A 20,358-nucleotide genomic window follows, 5' to 3' on the forward strand; every position below is an offset into this window, starting at 1 on the left:
ATAAAATAAAATAAAATAAATAAAATATGGACGCGCATGAATGCGTAAATGCGCATGCGCGAATGGAGTATGAATACGTCCATATAATGTACCAAAGAATACTATCCGCACTTGCATGACACCTGCAGGTTACGGGTCGTGCTGGATAGGTATGAACAGACCTTAAAAAGTGGTAAGTTAGTAAATTATTATTTTTTTGTTTTTCTAGTGTTTATTCAATCATATAAAAACAAATACAACAATCTGTATCAACAGAAAAAAATATTGGACTGGAATCGTTCTAGGATTTTTATATTCGAGAGTGAGGCAGTACCCCATATCTGTAATCCCGGTCTCCGTGACGAGACAGAATGTTAAATTACAGAAAACGCAAATATCGGAAGGCAAAGATCGAAAATCGAAAGATCTTAAGTCGAAAGATCAAAAAAAAAAAATGATGCATGGTAAACGGTATATACTCACGTACATACTCACTTAATTTGCGCAAGCAGGATACAACAGGAACAAGAGGAACAGGCTTTTCCTCCCGTATTAATGTGCGCGCGCAGAATACGGGAGGAAAAGCATGTTCCTCTTGTTCCTGTTGTATCCTGCTCGCGCAAATTAAGTGAGTATGTACCGTTTACCATGCATCATTTTTTTTTTGATCTTTCGACTTAAGATCTTTCGGTTTTCGATCTTTGCCTTCCGATATTTGTGTTTTCTGTAATTTAACATTCTGTCTCGTCACGTAGACCCCTGTAATCCGTATGTCCATATGGCTTCAGTACTGTCTTTTATATGAGTAATCTGTTTTCCATCGACAATTTTGAGCAGGGACCAATCAGCCAATATAGTTTTCTTAGTTGGATATCGAGCTGTCTTGAGTAAGTTTCTCTACATTTGCGCTCAATTTGTTTCAAAAATGCTCTCATAGCCGGTATGTGTGAATGTGTATGTAGTATGTACACATGTTTGATTATAGAATTTTGTTTTTTATCCTTCTTATAATCCTCAAATATGCACATAGATAATGTCGTAGGTTGGTCATATCCAAATTTTTTAATATAGCGCTGGCTTAAAGTTTTTTATTTACATTTATCGAAATACATATGTACCTATGTGCATACCTATGTATGTATGTACCAACAAGTTAGATAATTTGTAATCTCTAAGATATCACTTATCAGCATTCCAGTTATCTTCAATTTATCCAGAGAGTCATCGTCAAAATATACACTTTTTGAGTGAGTAAGTGAACGCACGAATTTTTATCCTATTATACTGTTTGTGTGTCATATTATCAGCTATCTGAACATCTTAATTAACTCAAAATGGAATAATATACCTAGCTATATATGTAATTATTATGCAGGACGGCAAATAAATAATCAACAAGAAAATGCTTGAAGATTTTGACGTTGTTCTGGATCCAAACCTTGAAAGAGCTGTGCGACCGATATTGGATATATTGAGACAAATCGATGATCAATTGTTGGCTGATGGTGTAGATTACTCAGAGGTGAAGGATTTAACATTGCAAAGATTGCAACAGAATTCCGCCGAATCGCAAGATCATGAAGCCCTTTTGAATGCATTGATTAACGCAAATGAGGGTAAGAAAATAAATTATCGTGTCTTCAATAGAATAGTTTGAGACTAATTATAGTTTTTTTATTATTTAAAAAAATATATAAATACGCCTCCAGTTACAGAAAATGATGAAGAGAGTGTGATATCGGAGAATGTTGATGTCGATGATACAACATCAGAGAGTGATGAAAGCATTTGGCAAAACTTGGACCAATTATATGCACTGAGAGAAATAATATTGAGAGATGTAGCTGAAACTAGCCAGGTATGTTTTTATAGTATGTATTTGAGGTTATGTACTAGTTATATTAAATTTAAATACTGCAATAGAATTATATAGGAATATAGGATAAATGTGTCAATGAATAACCGCTAAACGATTACAAAACGTACATTTTCGATCAACATATGTATGTATTTGAGTATCTCGGTTGAAAAAATGATCATTCATTGAAGCTTTTTTTTTTTTGATCCACCTTTTTTGCTGCCCTGAGCAAAAATTATTTTTGCCGCCCTTTGTATATTATTATTTTAAAATATGATTTTTAGATGGAATTTTCGTATGTATTTTTATAAAGTGAAAACCTTATTAAAAAAAATGTATATTGTACATATGTATGTATATTAAAAATCAAAAAATAAAGATAGAAAAAAATATTGGGTACTTTTAAAAAATATGCCAAATATTTTAAATATTTTCGAAAGACCAAATATATCTATATTACATTTGAAATATTATATCAAAAACAATACATCTTAAATTTTCTTCAGTCATTATAAAAAAAAAACATTTTTTGAACTGCAATTTCTAAAATTCCTTTGCCTAGTCTTTTCTATTTGTGTCCACGAAATGCTCAACCTATTTTTGCTAATAATTGGACTGTATCTACAATCCTAATTAAAATTTGACGCCAGCATTTTTCTTATGAATCAATTTGAAAATCTATTGTTAATCAATTCCATTATTTATTGATGATCGACTTTTAAAATGTTGAAAATGTATGACACGTTCATGTCTTCTAATTTTTTTTTGCCGCCCCCCAAACCTGCTGCTCTGGGCAAATGCCCGGCTCACCCCCCCCCCCCCACCCTGAATCTGGCCCTGCATTGAGGGGAGGAGGAAGGTTGCTAGCTACTGTTACAGCTAGGGCGCAAACACACAGAGAGGCACGTGGCCCCTTTTTTTTAGTCTTCGTGGCATCCAGCAGGGAAGGGCTTTCCTTCAATTCATTGTTAATTCGTACGATTTTATTATTTCGACAAGTTTCTCCTACATTTTCTACAAACAAGTTCCTCTTTTTGTATACATTTCAAGATAAAATATCACCGAAAACACTCCAGCGGGTGATTTTTGGACAGGGTGTCATAAGAAAGATTATGCGTGCCAGTTTTTTTTTAGCATATACTTATAAATGTATACAAAAAACACACGTGCCGTGTGCCTCTCAGTGTGCTTTAGCCCCTAGACCCCAAACGCGCTTGCGATTTTCTGTCGCGCGATCATTTTTTCGCGTCAACTTAGTATTAGCCTAGTAACAATTAACTATACAAATATCAATATATAATGAAGACACTAAAAAAATATGCTTGTTTACCAAGTTTAATTATGAAGTCGATGAACTTGAAAAATGGATTGCAACAAATATGTCTAAAGTGACGAGTGCAGCTATGGGCAATAATAAAACAGAAGCCGAAGGTCTTCTCAATCAACACAAATTGTTAGAAGACGAATTGGCTGTTTTCAAACAAGACATAAAAGCTTTTGACGAATATGCAGATGACCTCATAGCTCGAGAAATAAATATAATACAGGTATGCTCAATTGAACATTTGTCATGGTAATATTCTTATATGTACTATTCTACACATACATAGCAAGCATAAGTCATTGATATTATTTCTGTAGTTGATCGGCGAATCCGACGCCGAAGATCATGTAGGAACTCGTCGTCGTAGTCTACATACAAACTATAGTAATTACAATTCTAATTTTAATTTCGATTATAATACACTTTGTATTGAGTGGTTGAAAATACGCTATGCTTATGAGTTGTAGAAAATCTGGAGAATCTATTGATGGAGCGACGTACAGCATTACAATACGCTATTATGTTGCATGCATTCAACGATATGTGCTCCGATTTGCAATGCTGGATGAAAGCTCAGGATGATTTGTTAAAAGCTGACGATTCCAAGAAAACTATTAAAGACGTGAGACTCAAGTATGAGGTATGTACAAACATTACATAATATAAAATCCAAAAACATATTTTTGATTTGTAAAGCTGTCTGTGACGGAGAGATTTGTGGACAAGTCTGCAGAAAAATGTGACAAGTCTGACTACAAAATTTGTCACGAAACTACAAAATTTGAGAGAAAAATCTCTCGTACCTGAAAGTGTTTTGTCGAACAAAATGAAGACACTTGGCCGAATGAACATTAGGCCAACGGACATTTAGCCGAATGGACATTTGACCGAACAGATATTAGATCGACGGACATTTGGCCGATTGCGTGTCGAGTTCACTTAAAACTCACTGAACTCACAGATACATTATTCAGAAATAGCCTCGAACTCGGTAAAATTTGGTATTTTTGATAAATTTAAACAATTTCGTTCGGCCAAATGTTAAAAATTTCATTCGACCAAATTTCCGTCGGCCTAGTGTCCATTCGGCCAAGTGTCCGCTCGAAGTGCCCGTTCGGCAAAATATCCGTCGGTCTAGTGTCCGGTCGGCCAAGCGTCCGTCGGCTTAGTGTCCGTCGGCCAAGTGTCCATTCGGCTAAAAGTCCGTCCGTCGGCCAATTGTCCATTCTCAAGGAAGAGGAGGGACCTTCCCAAAGTTCCGTTCCTAGTTCCTAGAATAATGGAGGGGTGGGGGTGAATCGTTTCATAACTAGTGGCCGGATCCACAGCGCGCCGTTCATTGTTCAAATGTTGTAAATGCATTGTTAAAGGTTTTCCGAACCTTTTTTACAAAGCATTTACAATAATTGAACAATGAGCAGCGCGCTTTGAGTCCATACTCTATAATCATAACATGTTCGTGTATAAAAAAAAACAGTTTCACTTCAAAACATATTTTTTTTGAATACAATTGTAGATTCAAAATATGTTTTCAGGAAAAATCCACAACGGTCTCGGAAAAACATAACATATAATACTTTGTAAATATTTAGTCTCGGTTGATTTTATTGTGTTATGAACAAGACAAAAAACAAAAGTTGACAGGCAAACACACCTACCGCAGACAAATTGATAGATTGTACAGACATGTCTGTTAATTTGTCCAAAGAAAGATCTCTCTTTTTTTTTAATGAATGAATGAGAATGAGAAATTTGAAGAAGAATTTTTGAATGGATGTTTTCTTAAAGCGACACTGTCAGAGTATCAATTTAATTTAACACAAAAGATTTCCTATAGTTTCGTGATAATGTTTGTAGACTTTTTCGAACGAGTTTACTGCAAAAAATTCAAACTTGGAAGAAATAAAGTCCCACTTGCTAACAATGTCTAAAGAAAATCATCCTCAACTGACAGAAGCTCAAGCGCGAGCAAACAATGTAAATTTTCAGTGGAGAAATCTCAGTGAAGAAAAAGTTAATAAGGGAAAAATTGTCGAATACGATTTAAGGTTACGTTTGATGTGATAATTGCTTATCATTTACATACAATGTTGATTAATAGTATTAACAATTAATACTTTTCTGTAGTTTCGACGAATTCAAAGACACTTGTAAGAAAATAGAAGTATTAGCCAAGAATAAAAGCAGTCAATTGGAGAAGGATGACTTTGAACGCAATTTAGGCCTAGTAGAAGCATTTCCAAAAATATATTTTCAATTGGAAGAGGATATGACATCCTTGAAGAATGATATAGAGCGTGTGACCTCGCTTGCTGAAAAGTTCTGAGCCTCATTTCCACTTTTGTATTTGTATTTTTTTTTTTGAAAAAGTAAGCTAATGCAACATTATACATGTTTTAGAATAAAGTCATCATATGCAGGCGAACGTCAAGGTATTGAAGCCAAGCAAAAGGACATCCAAATAATTTCGAAAGCATTTGATGAAAAGGCTAAGAAGAAATGTGAACGTTTAATATCAGCAGTGAGCAAACAAGTCCTCAAATTAAGTGAAGATCAAATTAACTGGATAATGGTAATTGTTCGACTTTTCATACATAGGCAAAAATGTGTCTTGTCTTTATATGGGAATTTACGTTTTCGTTTAGACTGTCGAAGAGAAACTGAAGAAGGAGGTTGGAGAAAAAGACATTGATAGTGTTGAAAACCTTATCACTGAACATAATACCTTACTGAGTGAAATCCACACTCATGGTAATAAGTAAGTTGTACAATTACCTGAACAAACATGTACATTTTGGAGAAAATTTATTTATTATCGTTTTTAGGATCCAAAACCTAATAAAGGTAGATGATATATTGTTGAAAGGAAAGCAAAGAATGCCAAACGTTTCACAAAAAATTAATGTCCTTAGATCAAAAACGAGAAAAATCAACCAAGGTCAGGAGTTAAATTGTTTGATATTTTAAAAGTGGGCATTCACGGAAAGATTTATCAGTAGACACATACATACATACATATATCGCAAGATCTTTTATCACAATATTTTTTATAATTAAAAATGCTAAAAAAATCTTTCGATCTCGTTTTTGAGAAGCTTTTTTCGAGAAAAAAAACCGTATCTGTTTGCAGAAAGATCATTGGTCTTTGAGAAACCACTACAACAATAAATTGCCAGATGCAAAAAAAATGTATATCGACATGAATGCCCACATTTAAAATTTTCCATCTATTCTAATGATCCTATTTCAAACTGATTAATATTGCAGATTGGATCAAAAAGAAAGATACATTAAATGAAATACTCCAACAACAGTATTTCTGCAGGGAAGTAGCTGAAAACAACGATTCAGTAAGAACAAGACACCAATTTCTTGAACTCCAATACCGTCAGGTGCGAACCATCTTTGTATCGATATTTTTTAACAAATTGTTTGTAAATTAAGAAATTTTTGTTTTGCTCGTAGGACAATTGGTGCATTTCTGCTCCTTCGATTCATCACAGCAAATTTAATCCGATTGATCAACCATCAGTGGCATCCTCCCACCCCTAAATAATAAAAAAAATAAGATGTGAAATATTATTAATAATCATAATTACAATTCTAATACCAAATTTATAACTTATGATATAAAATAAATTTAATATAAAATATTTTATTTATGAATTAACATCGGGTTACATCTTCGTGACATCTTATGGTACATGTATAAATATTATAGATCACTTATTTTTTTAAATCATGTTTAAATATTCGTGACATAGTGGGTAGGATGGTTTTGGCCAATTTGACGGGGAATCGACTTGGAGCCACAGATATCCAAGTCTGACCAACAGTACTACAAATAACACTCGGAATAAATTATTTTCAATCAACCCACGGGATCAAACTCGGCAACCTCTCGGTGGTTAGCATTAACACAGTCATGAATTTGTTTTAATTATATAGACTGTCTAAAAATTTCATTGATCAGTAGTTAATATAACATAATTTGTCATTAGTAAATTCTTTTAATTTTGAATTTAAAGCTTATCTTTGGGTGATCCAAGGTTTTAAGCAATATTCATTTAATTACATTAATTTAAGCCGGGATTATAATTTTGATTGAAATCTTAATCATACTAAATAATATTTTTTTTAAGTTTATATTTTATATTTTAGTACATTTTTTAAATTTTCTTTTTATTTTATTTTATATATACATATGTATACTATATACTTTTTTATAATTTTTTTTTATTTTTTATATTTTAGTTAATAAAAATAATTGAAAATTTTCTACCTTTCTTTTTTCAACAAAACATTAAATTATATATTTTTTGATCGAAAATTTTTATTTTCGTTTAGCAAAATTAAAAAAATAGTTACATGAAATCTGTGGCTGAGTTGTCTCCGTGATGAAATGTACTAGAATCTTCAGAATAATATATCATGATTCATGACATACATATACATTCTTATCAACATTTTGATCGTTATCTAAAGAGAACATTTGTCATTTGTAAAGTGGAAGTCCAACTAAGCGAGTGTTTAAAATGAGTTAAGTAAATCAATTATTATACTAATAGACTTTCCATTGTCAATTTTATTTATAACCCTGCAGAACTGCAATTGGCAATAGCTTTCCGAAACAATGGAAGTGAAATACGAGCAAGTTTTCATTAACACGTTCCAAGATGAACGATTTAAAACTCAGAAGAAAATATTCATCAAGTGGATCAATCTAAATCTGAAAACGGTGAACGTGAGTTGTTCGATAATAATAATTGTTCAATTTCAACGACACATAGTTAAAAATCAGTAATGGAATTATTTTTTTTTGTTTCAAGACATGTATGGCCGTGAACGACTTGTTCTAGGATTTGGCCGATGGGCGTATACTTTTGAAATTGCTAGAAATCGTAACTGGCAAAAAGCTGCCGAAACCTAGCCATGGAAATATGAGAGTGCATAAAATCGAAAATGTCAATAAAAGCATCTTATTCTTGCGCACTCAGGTATCCTTAAGATTAATTACAATCAGGCTATAGCTTATCAATTGCTTTTAACCTCGTCATTTCTATGCATATACATATGTACATATGTAGTATATCTTTATCATTTTTACATTTCATTCCATTTGATTAAAATCAAACAAAAATATAGAAGAGCCTTGTAAAAATTAATGAAACAAATGCATGTTGAAAAATTTAAAATAAAACGTATTGTTAAGACCAAAATTTGAAATTTTATACACGGAATTGCATTATTGACAACCATGAATGATCAATCGATTATTTTTTACAAGAATGCATTAGTTAGGTGATTATTCCGCAAAAGGCGATCTCGCGCACGTCATTAAAATCTCGATCACGGTACATCTGGCACCCAAAAACTCAATCAATCACGCGAAATATTGTACTAACGAGAACTCGAGTGCCAGATATTCCGTATTCGCGATTTTTGTGGTAACGATTGCGATCGCAATTTGCGGAATAGTCCGTTTACCGAATGCATTGGGTCCCTAGTACCAGACGCTCAAGCATTCTTGTATAAAATGATTAGCCGTCATGCCAGTGGCGTAACTAGAAAAATTTGACCCGCATGTAAATGCCAGCAAAAGGCCTCCTTTAGTTTTTTTTTATTTTTTAAATTAAATTGATAATTAACTCACATAATTTAAATGTTCTTAGACATTTTAGAAGCTTCTTCATGCTCAATATAAAATATAGCTAATTAACTGAGCCTGAGTTGACTCATCGAAATTTTTATTAATTTGAAAAAAAAATTATAGTAAGTCATGTTATCGAATATTTCATTATAAAAATAAAATAACCATCCGAAAATTTCGAACGATATTAAATACGAGAATGTGATTCACAATTCACAAATGAAACGAAAATATTTTATTAACCATTATTTTTTTTTAATTTAACATCTGGTTTATATGTAGATCATTGCAGATAATTATTATTACTTAACCATGACAGAGAAATACTAAATGTCGTGAGAAGGAGTACAAAATAGTGAAAATTCGACACGCAATTTGGAGATATAACTAATAATAATAACCTTAACTAGTGCTTCCATTAGTCTTATGAATTATTTTAAGAAAATTTTTACGACTTTTATTTGAAAAATGTGTAGTATTTTAATTTAAAATCCTTTTGGGCCCTAAATCTAAAAGGCCCGCATGCACCGCATGCCCGTGCGGCATAGTACATAGTTGCGTCGTATCATCGAGTCAATGTTGTCACAATACAAGTTAATATTCCGAAAAAAATTCATATGCGCTTGACAGCACTTTATTAAGAGTGCATTCGCCGCTATGACATCACGTCTTGCGAGAAAATTTTCACAGTGTCCAAAGAAAACTGGCTTTGCTTGATACGACATGCACTGCTGTACAATATGAATAGTTCGTGTCGGTTCCTGATGTATGGAACATTAATATCTAACTATAAAACCCATGTGACCAACTGCTTTGATTTACACCCAAATACAGATTGATTAGTCTTTTGTATCTTTCATTTAATGATGCGTATCGTTGAAGGTGCACTTACAAGGTATCGGAGCTGAAGACATCGTCGATGGCAGTCCAAAATTGATTCTCGGACTAATATGGACAATTATTCTGCGTTTCCACATTGAAAAGGTCCCAGCTGCCGTTAGTATACTTCTAAAACGTGGATTTTTTCAATTTGTGTAATATATTCTAAAATTTACAGTGTATTATTTAGGATGGGGAAGCCAAATTGACGAAAGAAACGCTACTATCATGGTGTCAAAAGAAGACCCGCGGTTATCCTGGGGTCGAGATTAAAAATTTTACAGATTCTTGGAGGTCGGGTCTTGGTTTTAGCGCTCTCATCCACGCACATTGTCCCAATCTGTTTGTGTACAACAATCTACTTCATATGTCCAATATAAGAAACCTCAAATATGCTTTTGAAGTTACCCAAACTAAATTTGATATACCGAAACTGTTGGATGCAGAAGGCTGTTTTTCATTGTATAAATAAATATATATTCAATCTAAAGATATATGTAATACGATATTTATAATATGTACAACTCCTTCAGATGTTTGTATAAGCAAAATAGATGAGAAATCTATAATGACTTACATCACAATTTATTACCATACTTTTGCTGGAATGACCCGAAACGTCAGAAATGTTAGTTACAAACCTATTTTTATCCATAAAACGTTTTGTTGAAATCTTTACAAAGCATTTCATTACAGTTGACAGGTGAAACTCAATCAGAACCCACTGATATTCAATCAGTAACCAAGATAGAAGAACACGAGGACCCCAAATTTCAAGCACATCATACAAGTGTAAGTTTCAATTCTTCTGAATTTTGTGATCCTTTCACTCATAAATTGATATTATAATATAAAACTTTCTTTTTTTTAGATTAAAGCGTTGTTTCCATTCGCTAGACAAATTTTTCTATAGTTGAAGATGAAGTGATGTTCCTTATAGATAACACCAACAGAGATTGGTGGCTCGTTAGAAAATCAAATGGAACCGAAGGATGGGTGCCAGCTGGTTATATTAGAGAAATACAGCCTCAAATGAATACAGTGAGTATGAAATAAGTATATTTTTTTGTATTATTTAGTATTCGACTGTCTAAATACTTCAAGTGCTATTTCTATTACAAAGGTATCAATTGCCGCAGCTGAAATAGCAAAAAAAGAAAACTTACTTCAATATGATTCAAGGTAAAGTCAAATATGACTGTGATTTTTAATAAACTTAATAAACTGTAAATTTTCCAAATAAATAAATAAATTTATGAAAATTGAATTTTCATTTTCACTATCGATTCATATATTTATTCTAGTTTGCAAAACATTAAAACAACTTGTGATGATATTCAAAACTTGATAAGTAAGAATTGTGATCAATTACATAAGGATGACTTGAATAATGAGGTAGAATTAATGAATACTTTTTTGACAACATACTCACAATTAGAACAAGGAACAATAAATCAAAAAATAAAGATGGTCAATTCACTTGCCAAAAGGTTCTAAAATTTAATTTTTCATATACGTTCATATCGGTCTCCGTGTCGAGCCCGAATGTGAAACGCCGGAAAACGCAAATATCGGAGGCAAAGATCGAAAATCGAAAGATCTCAAGTCGAAAGATAAAAAAGGGTGCATGGTAAACGGTACATACTCACTTAATTTACACGAGCAGGATACAACAGGAATAAGAGGAACAGGCTTTTCCTCCCGTATTAATGTGCGCGCGCAGAATACGGGAGGAAAAGCCTGTTCCTCTTGTTCCTGTTGTATCCTGCTCGCGCAAATTAAGTGAGTATGTACCGTTTACCATGCACCCTTTTTTTTGGTCTTTCGACTTAAGATCTTTCAATTTTCGATCTTTGCCTTCCGATATATGCGTTTTCTGTAATTTCACATTCGGGCCCGTGAGGTAGACCCATGTACATACATATATAATAAAATGTTTTTATAAGATAAAATATATTTGTACATTTTTATAGGATAAAATCGCTACATCCTACTGAAACACAAAACGTTGAAAATCAGCAAAGGGAAATTCAAAATAAATTTAGGGTGTTCGAAATAATGGCTATAAGGAAATATGATCAATTCGAAAATGCATTATGCAAGCAAATATTCGAAAAGAGTGTCGATATAATCTCGTGGTGTCAATTACTATAATAAATATAAAATATATATGTAGGTGTACATCAGTGCCGGCCTTACACCCCATGGCACCCTCGGGACAATTTTTTTCTAAGCGCCCCTAGTAAATAAAATGGGTTACCATCCTCCTTTTTCCGGGCTTGGGACCGGCAGAAAAGTGGTTAACATGGTTTCCCAACCCCATTGGGGAGTTTTTGTATTTTCGTCAAATTGCCGTTTCACTTTTTAATTGTTTAAATGCCGACTCTATTTGTAATTCCACTGCTAAATCTTTAGCTGAAACTTACTATTTTAGCTTCCCAGCATGTGTCAAATAATTTTTTTAAGGAATATAATTGCTCGTGATCAGTAGTTAGAATCTTCCAGCGATATATTGAAGCTGAAAATAGGATAAAACATCTTTGGAGAATACCGAAAAAAGTTTGTGATGTTACAGAAGATTTCTCGGCGTCATATAGCACGAGATTTAAACAGTGGATGCCACAGTGAAATGTGAAACTAATTTTTTTGATAAGCATAATGTAATATAAAAGGGAATGCGCCTTCGCCCAATGAATAGAATTTGCCGAGTACAAATGTTTGAACTTAGAACGTAGAGGCGCCTTTAGCGTTCTGATCTAAAATTTTGTAGCGCCTCCGGCGCTCTTGTTTTAAATTTCGAAGCGCCTTTGGCGCATCAAGTGGCGCCCTCGGGTACCGCCCCCCCCCCCCAGCCCCCCCTAAAACTGGGACTGGTGTACATACATACATGTACAAAAACATGTAGGATATAAATTTGGTATTTGATGTTTAGATGATTAAAGAAAAATTAGCAGACAAAGTTGACGCAGAAGCTCTTATTAAAAAGCACAATGATTTATTGGTTGATATTTACATTCATCGGAATAAATGAGTTACAATATTTATGTACAATAATTGGAATTGTACAAAATCTCAAACAGTTTGTTTCTTATTGACTTCCAGGCTAAATGTCATCATTGAAGTTGGTGATTTGATAATTAAATGGAATCAAAATATTATAAGAGTACCGGAAAAGATTGCAACTCTTAAATCAGAAAGGGAGACAATTGACAATGGTTAGTAATGTATTTTTAATTTCGAATAATTTTTTTAAAATAAGGTTTTCAACTAGTTTCCAGCTTAGATAAATTGTATTATATTTCAATATTTTTTATATAGAATGGAAAAAAAAGAATGTCAAACTTCAAAAAATACTTGAAATTCATTCATTCTACACAGAAGCATATCAGGAAATTAATTCAGTAAGAGGGAACGACGCATTTCTTGAATTTCAATACACGGAGGTATATATAATAAGGGAATATATAATTGAACTTTATTTTAAATACTATTCTCTAATTACATGGAACCTCAATTCGACTACTTTAAAATTAAAATTTGATACTTTTCACTAGGTACACCATAACTTTAATTTCAATACTTGCCACTTTAAAAAGGATACTTTGCACTTTAAATTTAGATATTTTTTTCATAGTATCACAAACTTTTAGTTGAATAGTTTTCAGTCGGAAATTGAATGTTTTAAGATGTTTTTGGATAAATATGTTATAATTTCATGTTTAAGCCTTATGAGTTATCAAGAGACATAAGGAATTTTTATGAAAATTAATATGATCCAAATTAAAGTTCTATTAATTATCACCCTAAATAATATAGCCAGAATGTGATCATTAAAAAATATAATTATTAAATGTTTTAATAATTATATTTTTTGACTATTTATAGATGTCTTGGTGGCTATCGGCTCCATCGATTCATTATAATCAATTTAAAAAATATATTTAATTGATTTTGTTAAGAATAATATACATATTTTTATTTATTCCACTTTCATAATAACCGGCACAATTAATTTTTTTTTTTTTGTTTAAAATACTTTTCGTAATAAATTTAAGTTATACAATAGTTTTTTTACAATAATAAAAATACAGCTTTAAAATAAAAAATAAAATTTATTTGCGGTACTGTTATATACATATATACATATATAATATTTAAATTTGACAAAAATTATATTCTACAACTTTATTTTACTTGCTTTCACACCAACAAAATCATTTATAATGTCATCAATGTCAAAATCATTTTTAATGATTTTCAATTTTCCAAAACTCCTTTCGGCAGTGGCAATTGCCGCTGGCATTGTAGCTTGTACAATATTTGAGTAGGATTCTTCTAAATCACACTGCCTCAGTATAGACAAACGGAGCTTGGATCTTTACTTTGAAATATTTTTTTTTAGTTAATACTATGTCTATGTTTACTTTTTTTTACTTAAGAGTATGTCTTTCATAGTAAAATTCCTTTTGATTCTATTTCTTCGACAGATAATGAAATGAAACCTTTTCCAGTCAAAAAATTAAATTCTTCTACAATTTTACGAATACAGTGAAATCGTTCTCTTAATTATGTACATTACAATGAAATATAACATGATATCTTGATATCTTGACCAAGTCAAAGCTTGGCGATTCATCTTTAGCAAGTTCATAACATGACTAGAAGCGTTTTCAATTTGGTTTTCTCTAAACGCATAAGCACTAGTTTCGATAATGTTTTGATTTTTCGTATTGATCTGAGCTTTTCAATCGAATTTGTAGACAATATTATCATACATACATATATAAAATTTTTGAAAAAATGAATTACGAGTATAATTGTTTATATTTAATTCATAGCTTGCAGATTCTAAGAAAACTTGATATCAAGCTGTAAATAAGTGTAATTAATGTTAATATTTTAAATAAAAATATAAAATTTCGGCATTATTTCTTTTAATAAAAAATGATATGATAATACTAACTATAAAAAAGGTTTCATTCAACAATTATTTAAAATAAAACTGTTTAATTTAGACAACGTTTAATACAAAAAAAAAATTGAACCTATGACAATTAAATTAATAATTTATTATATTTTGTAAGCTTTAGTATCACCTTTTTGTTTTGAAACTATTTGATCTATAGCACTTATTATTTAATATATTCATTAATTCAACTTTATTAGATTTACTTATTCGATCTCCCAAATCTTTGTAAGTATTATATTATATAAATGCAATAAAATTATGAAAACTTTATAATTATTCTCCCCAAAGTAAATTTATGGCAACATCGTCATATTTAAATTGACATGACATTATATGAGTTATTATATCTTGAAAGCATTAGCATTATCCTTCAAAAAGTGGATGATCCTTTTATGCAGTTGACCAGCACGGATTTGATCTCCCAAATCGTTGTAAGCATGGTATAAATTCAATAGGATAATGACAGTTTTATAATTCTTCATTCCATAGCATTCTTCATACGAAGGTAAAATAGTCTCCAGCAAATTCTTGGCAGCATCGTACTGATTCAATTGACTTTCAACTTTGGCCAAATTGAACTGCGCACATAAATACAGAGGATGATTAGTGTCATATACCTTTTCATACATTTTGAGAACCATGTTAAGCAACTCCTTAGCTTTAGTATGGTTACCCAAACCGCTTTCAGCAATGCTCAAATTGAGTAAAACCCTAGCCATTTTAGTGTGCGATAGTCCATAATGTTGCTCATATATCGGTAAAACATCGTCTAAATGTTCCTTAGCTTTTTGATAATCACCCAAGTCACATTCGACTTTACTCATGTTGAGCAGAACTCCAGCAGTTTTATAATTCAGTTTCCCATAATGATTTTCATATACTGGAAGAATGGTGTTTAATATACATTTAGCCTCCCGGAAATTGATCAAATCGCGTTTCATAGTCATTCTACTACCATCCATTATGTCTTTAGGTATATCTAACTTATCCATGCCGCTGGTACATGCATTTAAAATTTTAGCAACTGATATTTTCGCCGCTTCGCAAATCCCCAGATCGCTTGTAATTATACTCAAATGCAACTGAGGAAGAGCTGACTCTATATGATCAGGTCCGTTAAACTCCTCATATACAGACACCACTTCTTGTATTATTGCTTTTGCTTTGCTGTGATGACCCAAATCGTTCTCCACGTAGCTCAAACTTAGCAAAACTTTAGCCGTGTGTATGCTTTCAGGTCCGTGTACCTTCTTGCACACACTCAAAACATTTTCAAGAAGGTCTCTGCTCGTTTTATAATTGCCAAGATCTTTTTCAACGTTGCTCAAGTTACTCATAGCATTGATGGTCTTCAAATCCTCTTCTCCATAACATTGTCGACAAGTCGATGTGAGTTCTTCAAGCAGGACCTTGGCTTGTTGAAAATTTTGCAGTTTTCGTTCCACATTGATCAAATTCGATATGGCATTTACCGTTTCGGCGTGTGTTATACCATAATGCTTCTTATAAAACTGCAAGGCATTGACGAAATGTGTCTTAGCCACTGGATATTTTCCAGCTTTAAATTCTTTCAAACCAGACGCCATCAGTGCTGCTGCTTTTCCAACACTGTTTACTTCGTTGGAATCGGACATTATTTAGAATTTAACTAAATAACCAATCTAATCGAATTTACAATGCGCTCTGAAATACAAAAATATTTTTTATCAATAAATTCCATTTATGTATAGATTTTTATTTATTTTATACATATGTATATACCAGAAAAGCCCCAATGCGCCTTCCTGGCCAATTACAATCATCGATATACAATTTATAGAGTATTTTTTAACAAAGCATCATAAGACATCTATGGATAATATTTTTTTTGACAAATTTTATGAGCATTTTTATATAAATCGTCAAATTTTGAGATGCTCAAAAACTCGAAATCTGCGAGACATTTAGGGCGAAAACACACAGGACGGAACGTGGCACGTGGAACGTCGACAAGTTCTCCTATATTTCTTCAAATATGGGATACACCGTTATTGATCACTGTGAAGCAAGGATACAATATTACCGAAATCACTCCAAGAGGTCATTTAGGGACGGTGCTCGCTGGGAATTCCATGCATATGTGCAAGGCACGGCCCATTTTTTTCGCACGTTTTAAACTATCTAAAAAAAAGCATGTGCCACGTTCATCTCTGTGTGTTTTCGCCTTTATGGACAAATTTGTAGCATTTTTTATACAAATCAGCGAAATTTGAGACGTTGAAAACTCGAAAATTGTGAGAAATGAGTCAAGGTTGCCAATTTTTTGGATCCGTTTCAATGAAAATCAGATAAATTGACAAACTCTGATAGGAAACGATCGACCTTGAGTCACAAACCATGGTCTGGCCAGCAACCACCAGTGGGACTCGAACCCGTGACCACTATTTTCGAAAGCATATATTTTTACCACTAGTCCACGCTGCTAGTATATATTTAATGTACATAATGTATATATTTGATGTATAGATTTTCATTCAATTGTCAAATGATTAAATATACCTACATATACAACAGACTTATCAATGGAAGTGATATTAAGATCTAGTGAAACGTATGCTACATTTACTTACACGTGGAATGTTTTGAATCTTGGGAATACAAATAAAAAATACGTCTTAATGTGAAACGTAAAGGAGGTTTGTAAAAACAGACACGTTCTCACTAATGATTGGCGAAAAACTATCGAATTTCATAAATATGTTTATGATAAATTATTAGATCAGTCAACTCTATCTAATCAAATAACGTGTGTATGAATGTTATCTTCTATAATCTAATCTATAATTTGGAAAGAGACTTTGTATGTAAATATCCTTGGTCGTCGTCGTCGTCCGTAGATCGGTGACGTCATCGAACACGTGATTCGATTTTTTTTTTTTTTCGATCCATGGGCGCCGATTTGTTTTATTCGTTTCGCGAGTAGCTTCATGGGGCCCCGCCAGGGGCGCCACATGGGGCGCAGCCCCGTGGGGCCCCGAAGGGGGCCTGGAGGGCGCAGCCTCATGGGGCGCAGCCCCATGGGGCTCAAAAGGGGGCGCAGCTTTATGGGGCACAGCCTTATCGGCCGCAGCCTTATGGGGCGCAACCTTATGGGGCGCAGCCTTATGGGGCGCTGTCTTATGGGGCGCAGCCTTAGGGGCGCAGCCTTATGGGGCGCCGCCTTATGGGGCGCCGCCTTATGGGGCGCCGCCTTATGGGGCGCCGCCTTATGGGGCGCCGCCTTATGGAGCTTAGCCACATGGGGCCCCGAAGGGGGCGCAAGGGGGCACAGCCTCATGGGGCGCAGCCCCATGGGGCCCCAAAGGGGGCGCAGCCTCATGGGGCGTAGCCCCATGGGGCCCCGAAGGGGGCGCAGGGGGGCGGAGCCTCATGGGGCCCCGAAGGGGGCGCAGGGGGGCGCAGCCTCATGGGGCGTAGCCTTATGGGGCGCTGTCTTATGGGGCGCAGTCTTATGGGGCGCCGCCTTATGGAGCTTAGCCGCATGCGGCCCCGAAGGGGGCGCAGCCTCATGGGGCCCCGAAGGGGGTGCAGCCTCATTGGGCCCCAAAGGGGGCGCAGGGGGGCGCAGCCTCATGGGGCGCCGCCTTATGGGGCGCTGCCTTATGGGGCGCTGCCTTATGGGGCGCCGCCTTATGGGGCGCAGCCTTATGGGGCGCTGTCTTATGGGGCGCCGCCTTATGGGGCGCAGCCTTATGGGGCGCTGTCTTATGGGGCGCAGCCTTATGGGGCGCCGCCATATGGGGCGCCGCCTTATGGGGCGCTGCCTTATGGGGCGCCGCCTTATGGGGCGCCGCCTTATGGGGCGCCGCCTTATGGGGCGCCGCCTAATGGAGCTTAGCCGCATGGGGCACCGAAGGGGGCGCAAGGGGGCGCAGCCCCATGGGGCCCCGAAGGGGGCGCAGCCTCATGGGGCGAAGCCCCATGGGGCGCAGCCTTATGAGGCGAAGCCCTAAACGGCAACTGATCATGGGGGCGAAGCCCTTGACGGCATTTAATCATGGGGGCGCGGAGGGGCGAAGCCCTAATAGGCATTAACTAAGGGGGGCGAAGCCCTAGGCGGCATTTAATCATGAGGGTGATGAGGGGCGAAGCCCCAAAAGGCATTAATTATGGGGGGCGAAGCCCTAAACGGCATTTAATAATGGGGGCGCGGAGGGGCGAAGCCCTAAAAGGCATTAACTAAGGGGGGCGAAGCCCTAAACGGCATTTAATAATGGGGGCGCGGTGGGGCGAAGCCCTAAAAGGCAACTGATCGTGGGGGCGAAGCCCTAGACGACATTCAATCATGGGGGCGCGGAGGGGCGAAGCTCTAAAAGGCATTTACTAAGGGGGGCGAAGCCCTAGACGGCATTTAATCATGGGGGCGCGGAGGGGCGAAGCCCTAAAAGGCATAAACTAAGGGGGGGCGAAGCCCTAAACGGCAATTAATCTTGGGGGCGCGGGGGGCGAAGCCCTAAATGCATTAAATAAGGGGGGCGAAGCCCTAGACGGCATTTAATCATGGGGGCGCGGAGGGGCGAAGCCCTAAAAGGCAACTGATCATGGGGGCGAAGCCGTAAACGGCAATTGCTCATGGGGACGTGGAGGGGCGAAGCCCTAGAAGGCAAAGGCTCAGGGGGGCACCGAGGGCGAAGCCCTAGAAGGCAAAAAAAAAATTATTTTTTTTTTTGATTTTTTTAAATTTTTTTTTTATTTTATTTTATTTATTTATTTTTTTTTTTTTTTTTTTTTTTTTATTTTTTTTTCAAATTTTTAAAATTTAAAATTTTTTTTTTTTTTTTAATTAAATGTTTACTATTAGCTTAGTTTAACCGGTTTAAGCGGTTTATATTATAAACACTGAGCGAAGCCGGGTATTACAGCTAGTATATAATATTTAGAGATAAAATAATTTTAATTCTTATGATTAAAATCCTGATATGCATGTATAGTACAAACTATGTAACATGCAATAGCACACGTTATTACATATTTATGTACATACATATGTAAACTGATTTCATCTCATGCCGAACATTCTAAAAATTCTATTGAAATTGCCATTTATAAATATCACTTCAGTCCGGATTAAATATTTCTTTTGTTCGTTATTTTATCAATATTTCAGTATAAGCTTCGAGGTACATGATTAGATAAATGAGTTCCTCTAGAATGCCTATCTACATTTTTTATCATTATAGGCGGGTTTAGATGATTCGATTTGTAAGTCGTTTTTCTCGCTAGATTTCCATATATAAAATATATATTTTGATAACTTCATTATTCAAAATATCCGAATTCACGAAAATTGATATATTATAAGAATTATAATAACAGTTTTGGTCAATAATCGACACAGGCTATATACATACATACATATATAGTCCACTCGGACATTCGACACGCTTATACAACGGAGAAATTGGATAAGTATGATTCATTTGAAACCTTATTTGGCCGAATTCGTTTAGATATTTTATTTTTATTTTTACATAGATATATATACCAGGAAGGCGTGACAGGAAGACCCCAATGTGCCTTCCTCGACAATTAATTACAAACAATGCAGCATTTTTATTATTACATAAATCACTGTATTTCCAGAAGCTGAAGAACACGAAATAACAATTAATTAATTAATCAATTACAGAATGAATCCATTGAGACATATATGAATTTTA

At 34.8% G+C, this 20,358-nt stretch overlaps 3 protein-coding genes across 3 annotated transcripts; 2 read left to right on the plus strand and 1 right to left on the minus strand.

Annotated features, from left to right (window-relative positions):
* The first annotated feature begins 1,185 nt into the window (after positions 1–1,185).
* On the plus strand, positions 1,186–6,713 carry LOC143912542 (spectrin alpha chain-like). The gene is made up of 13 exons (XM_077431828.1): positions 1,186–1,230; positions 1,355–1,595; positions 1,695–1,837; positions 3,172–3,384; positions 3,479–3,545; positions 3,629–3,801; positions 5,019–5,209; positions 5,289–5,480; positions 5,562–5,733; positions 5,807–5,919; positions 5,987–6,099; positions 6,429–6,553; positions 6,627–6,713. Exons 2-13 carry the CDS (start codon positions 1,382–1,384, stop codon positions 6,711–6,713), a joined length of 1,803 nt encoding a protein of 600 aa, XP_077287954.1. The 5' UTR covers positions 1,186–1,230; positions 1,355–1,381.
* A 1,081-nt stretch (positions 6,714–7,794) lies between these two features.
* Positions 7,795–10,728, plus strand: LOC143912543 (alpha-actinin-4-like). The gene is made up of 7 exons (XM_077431830.1): positions 7,795–7,905; positions 8,021–8,158; positions 9,694–9,807; positions 9,881–10,139; positions 10,224–10,318; positions 10,387–10,482; positions 10,562–10,728. Exons 1-7 carry the CDS (start codon positions 7,795–7,797, stop codon positions 10,601–10,603), a joined length of 855 nt encoding a protein of 284 aa, XP_077287956.1. The 3' UTR covers positions 10,604–10,728.
* A 3,400-nt stretch (positions 10,729–14,128) lies between these two features.
* On the minus strand, positions 14,129–17,391 carry LOC143913457 (uncharacterized). Its single transcript, XM_077433272.1, has 2 exons — positions 17,269–17,391; positions 14,129–16,342 (listed from the first exon to the last, which is right to left on the minus strand). The coding sequence occupies exon 2, from the start codon at positions 16,291–16,293 to the stop codon at positions 15,001–15,003; it is 1,293 nt and encodes a 430-aa protein (XP_077289398.1). The 5' UTR covers positions 16,294–16,342; positions 17,269–17,391; the 3' UTR covers positions 14,129–15,000.
* Between the last annotated feature and the right edge of the window lie 2,967 nt (positions 17,392–20,358).

The sequence above is a fragment of the Arctopsyche grandis genome, chromosome 6 (genome assembly GCF_051622035.1).
Source record: "Arctopsyche grandis isolate Sample6627 chromosome 6, ASM5162203v2, whole genome shotgun sequence".
Classification (NCBI taxonomy): Eukaryota; Metazoa; Arthropoda; class Insecta; order Trichoptera; family Hydropsychidae; genus Arctopsyche; species Arctopsyche grandis.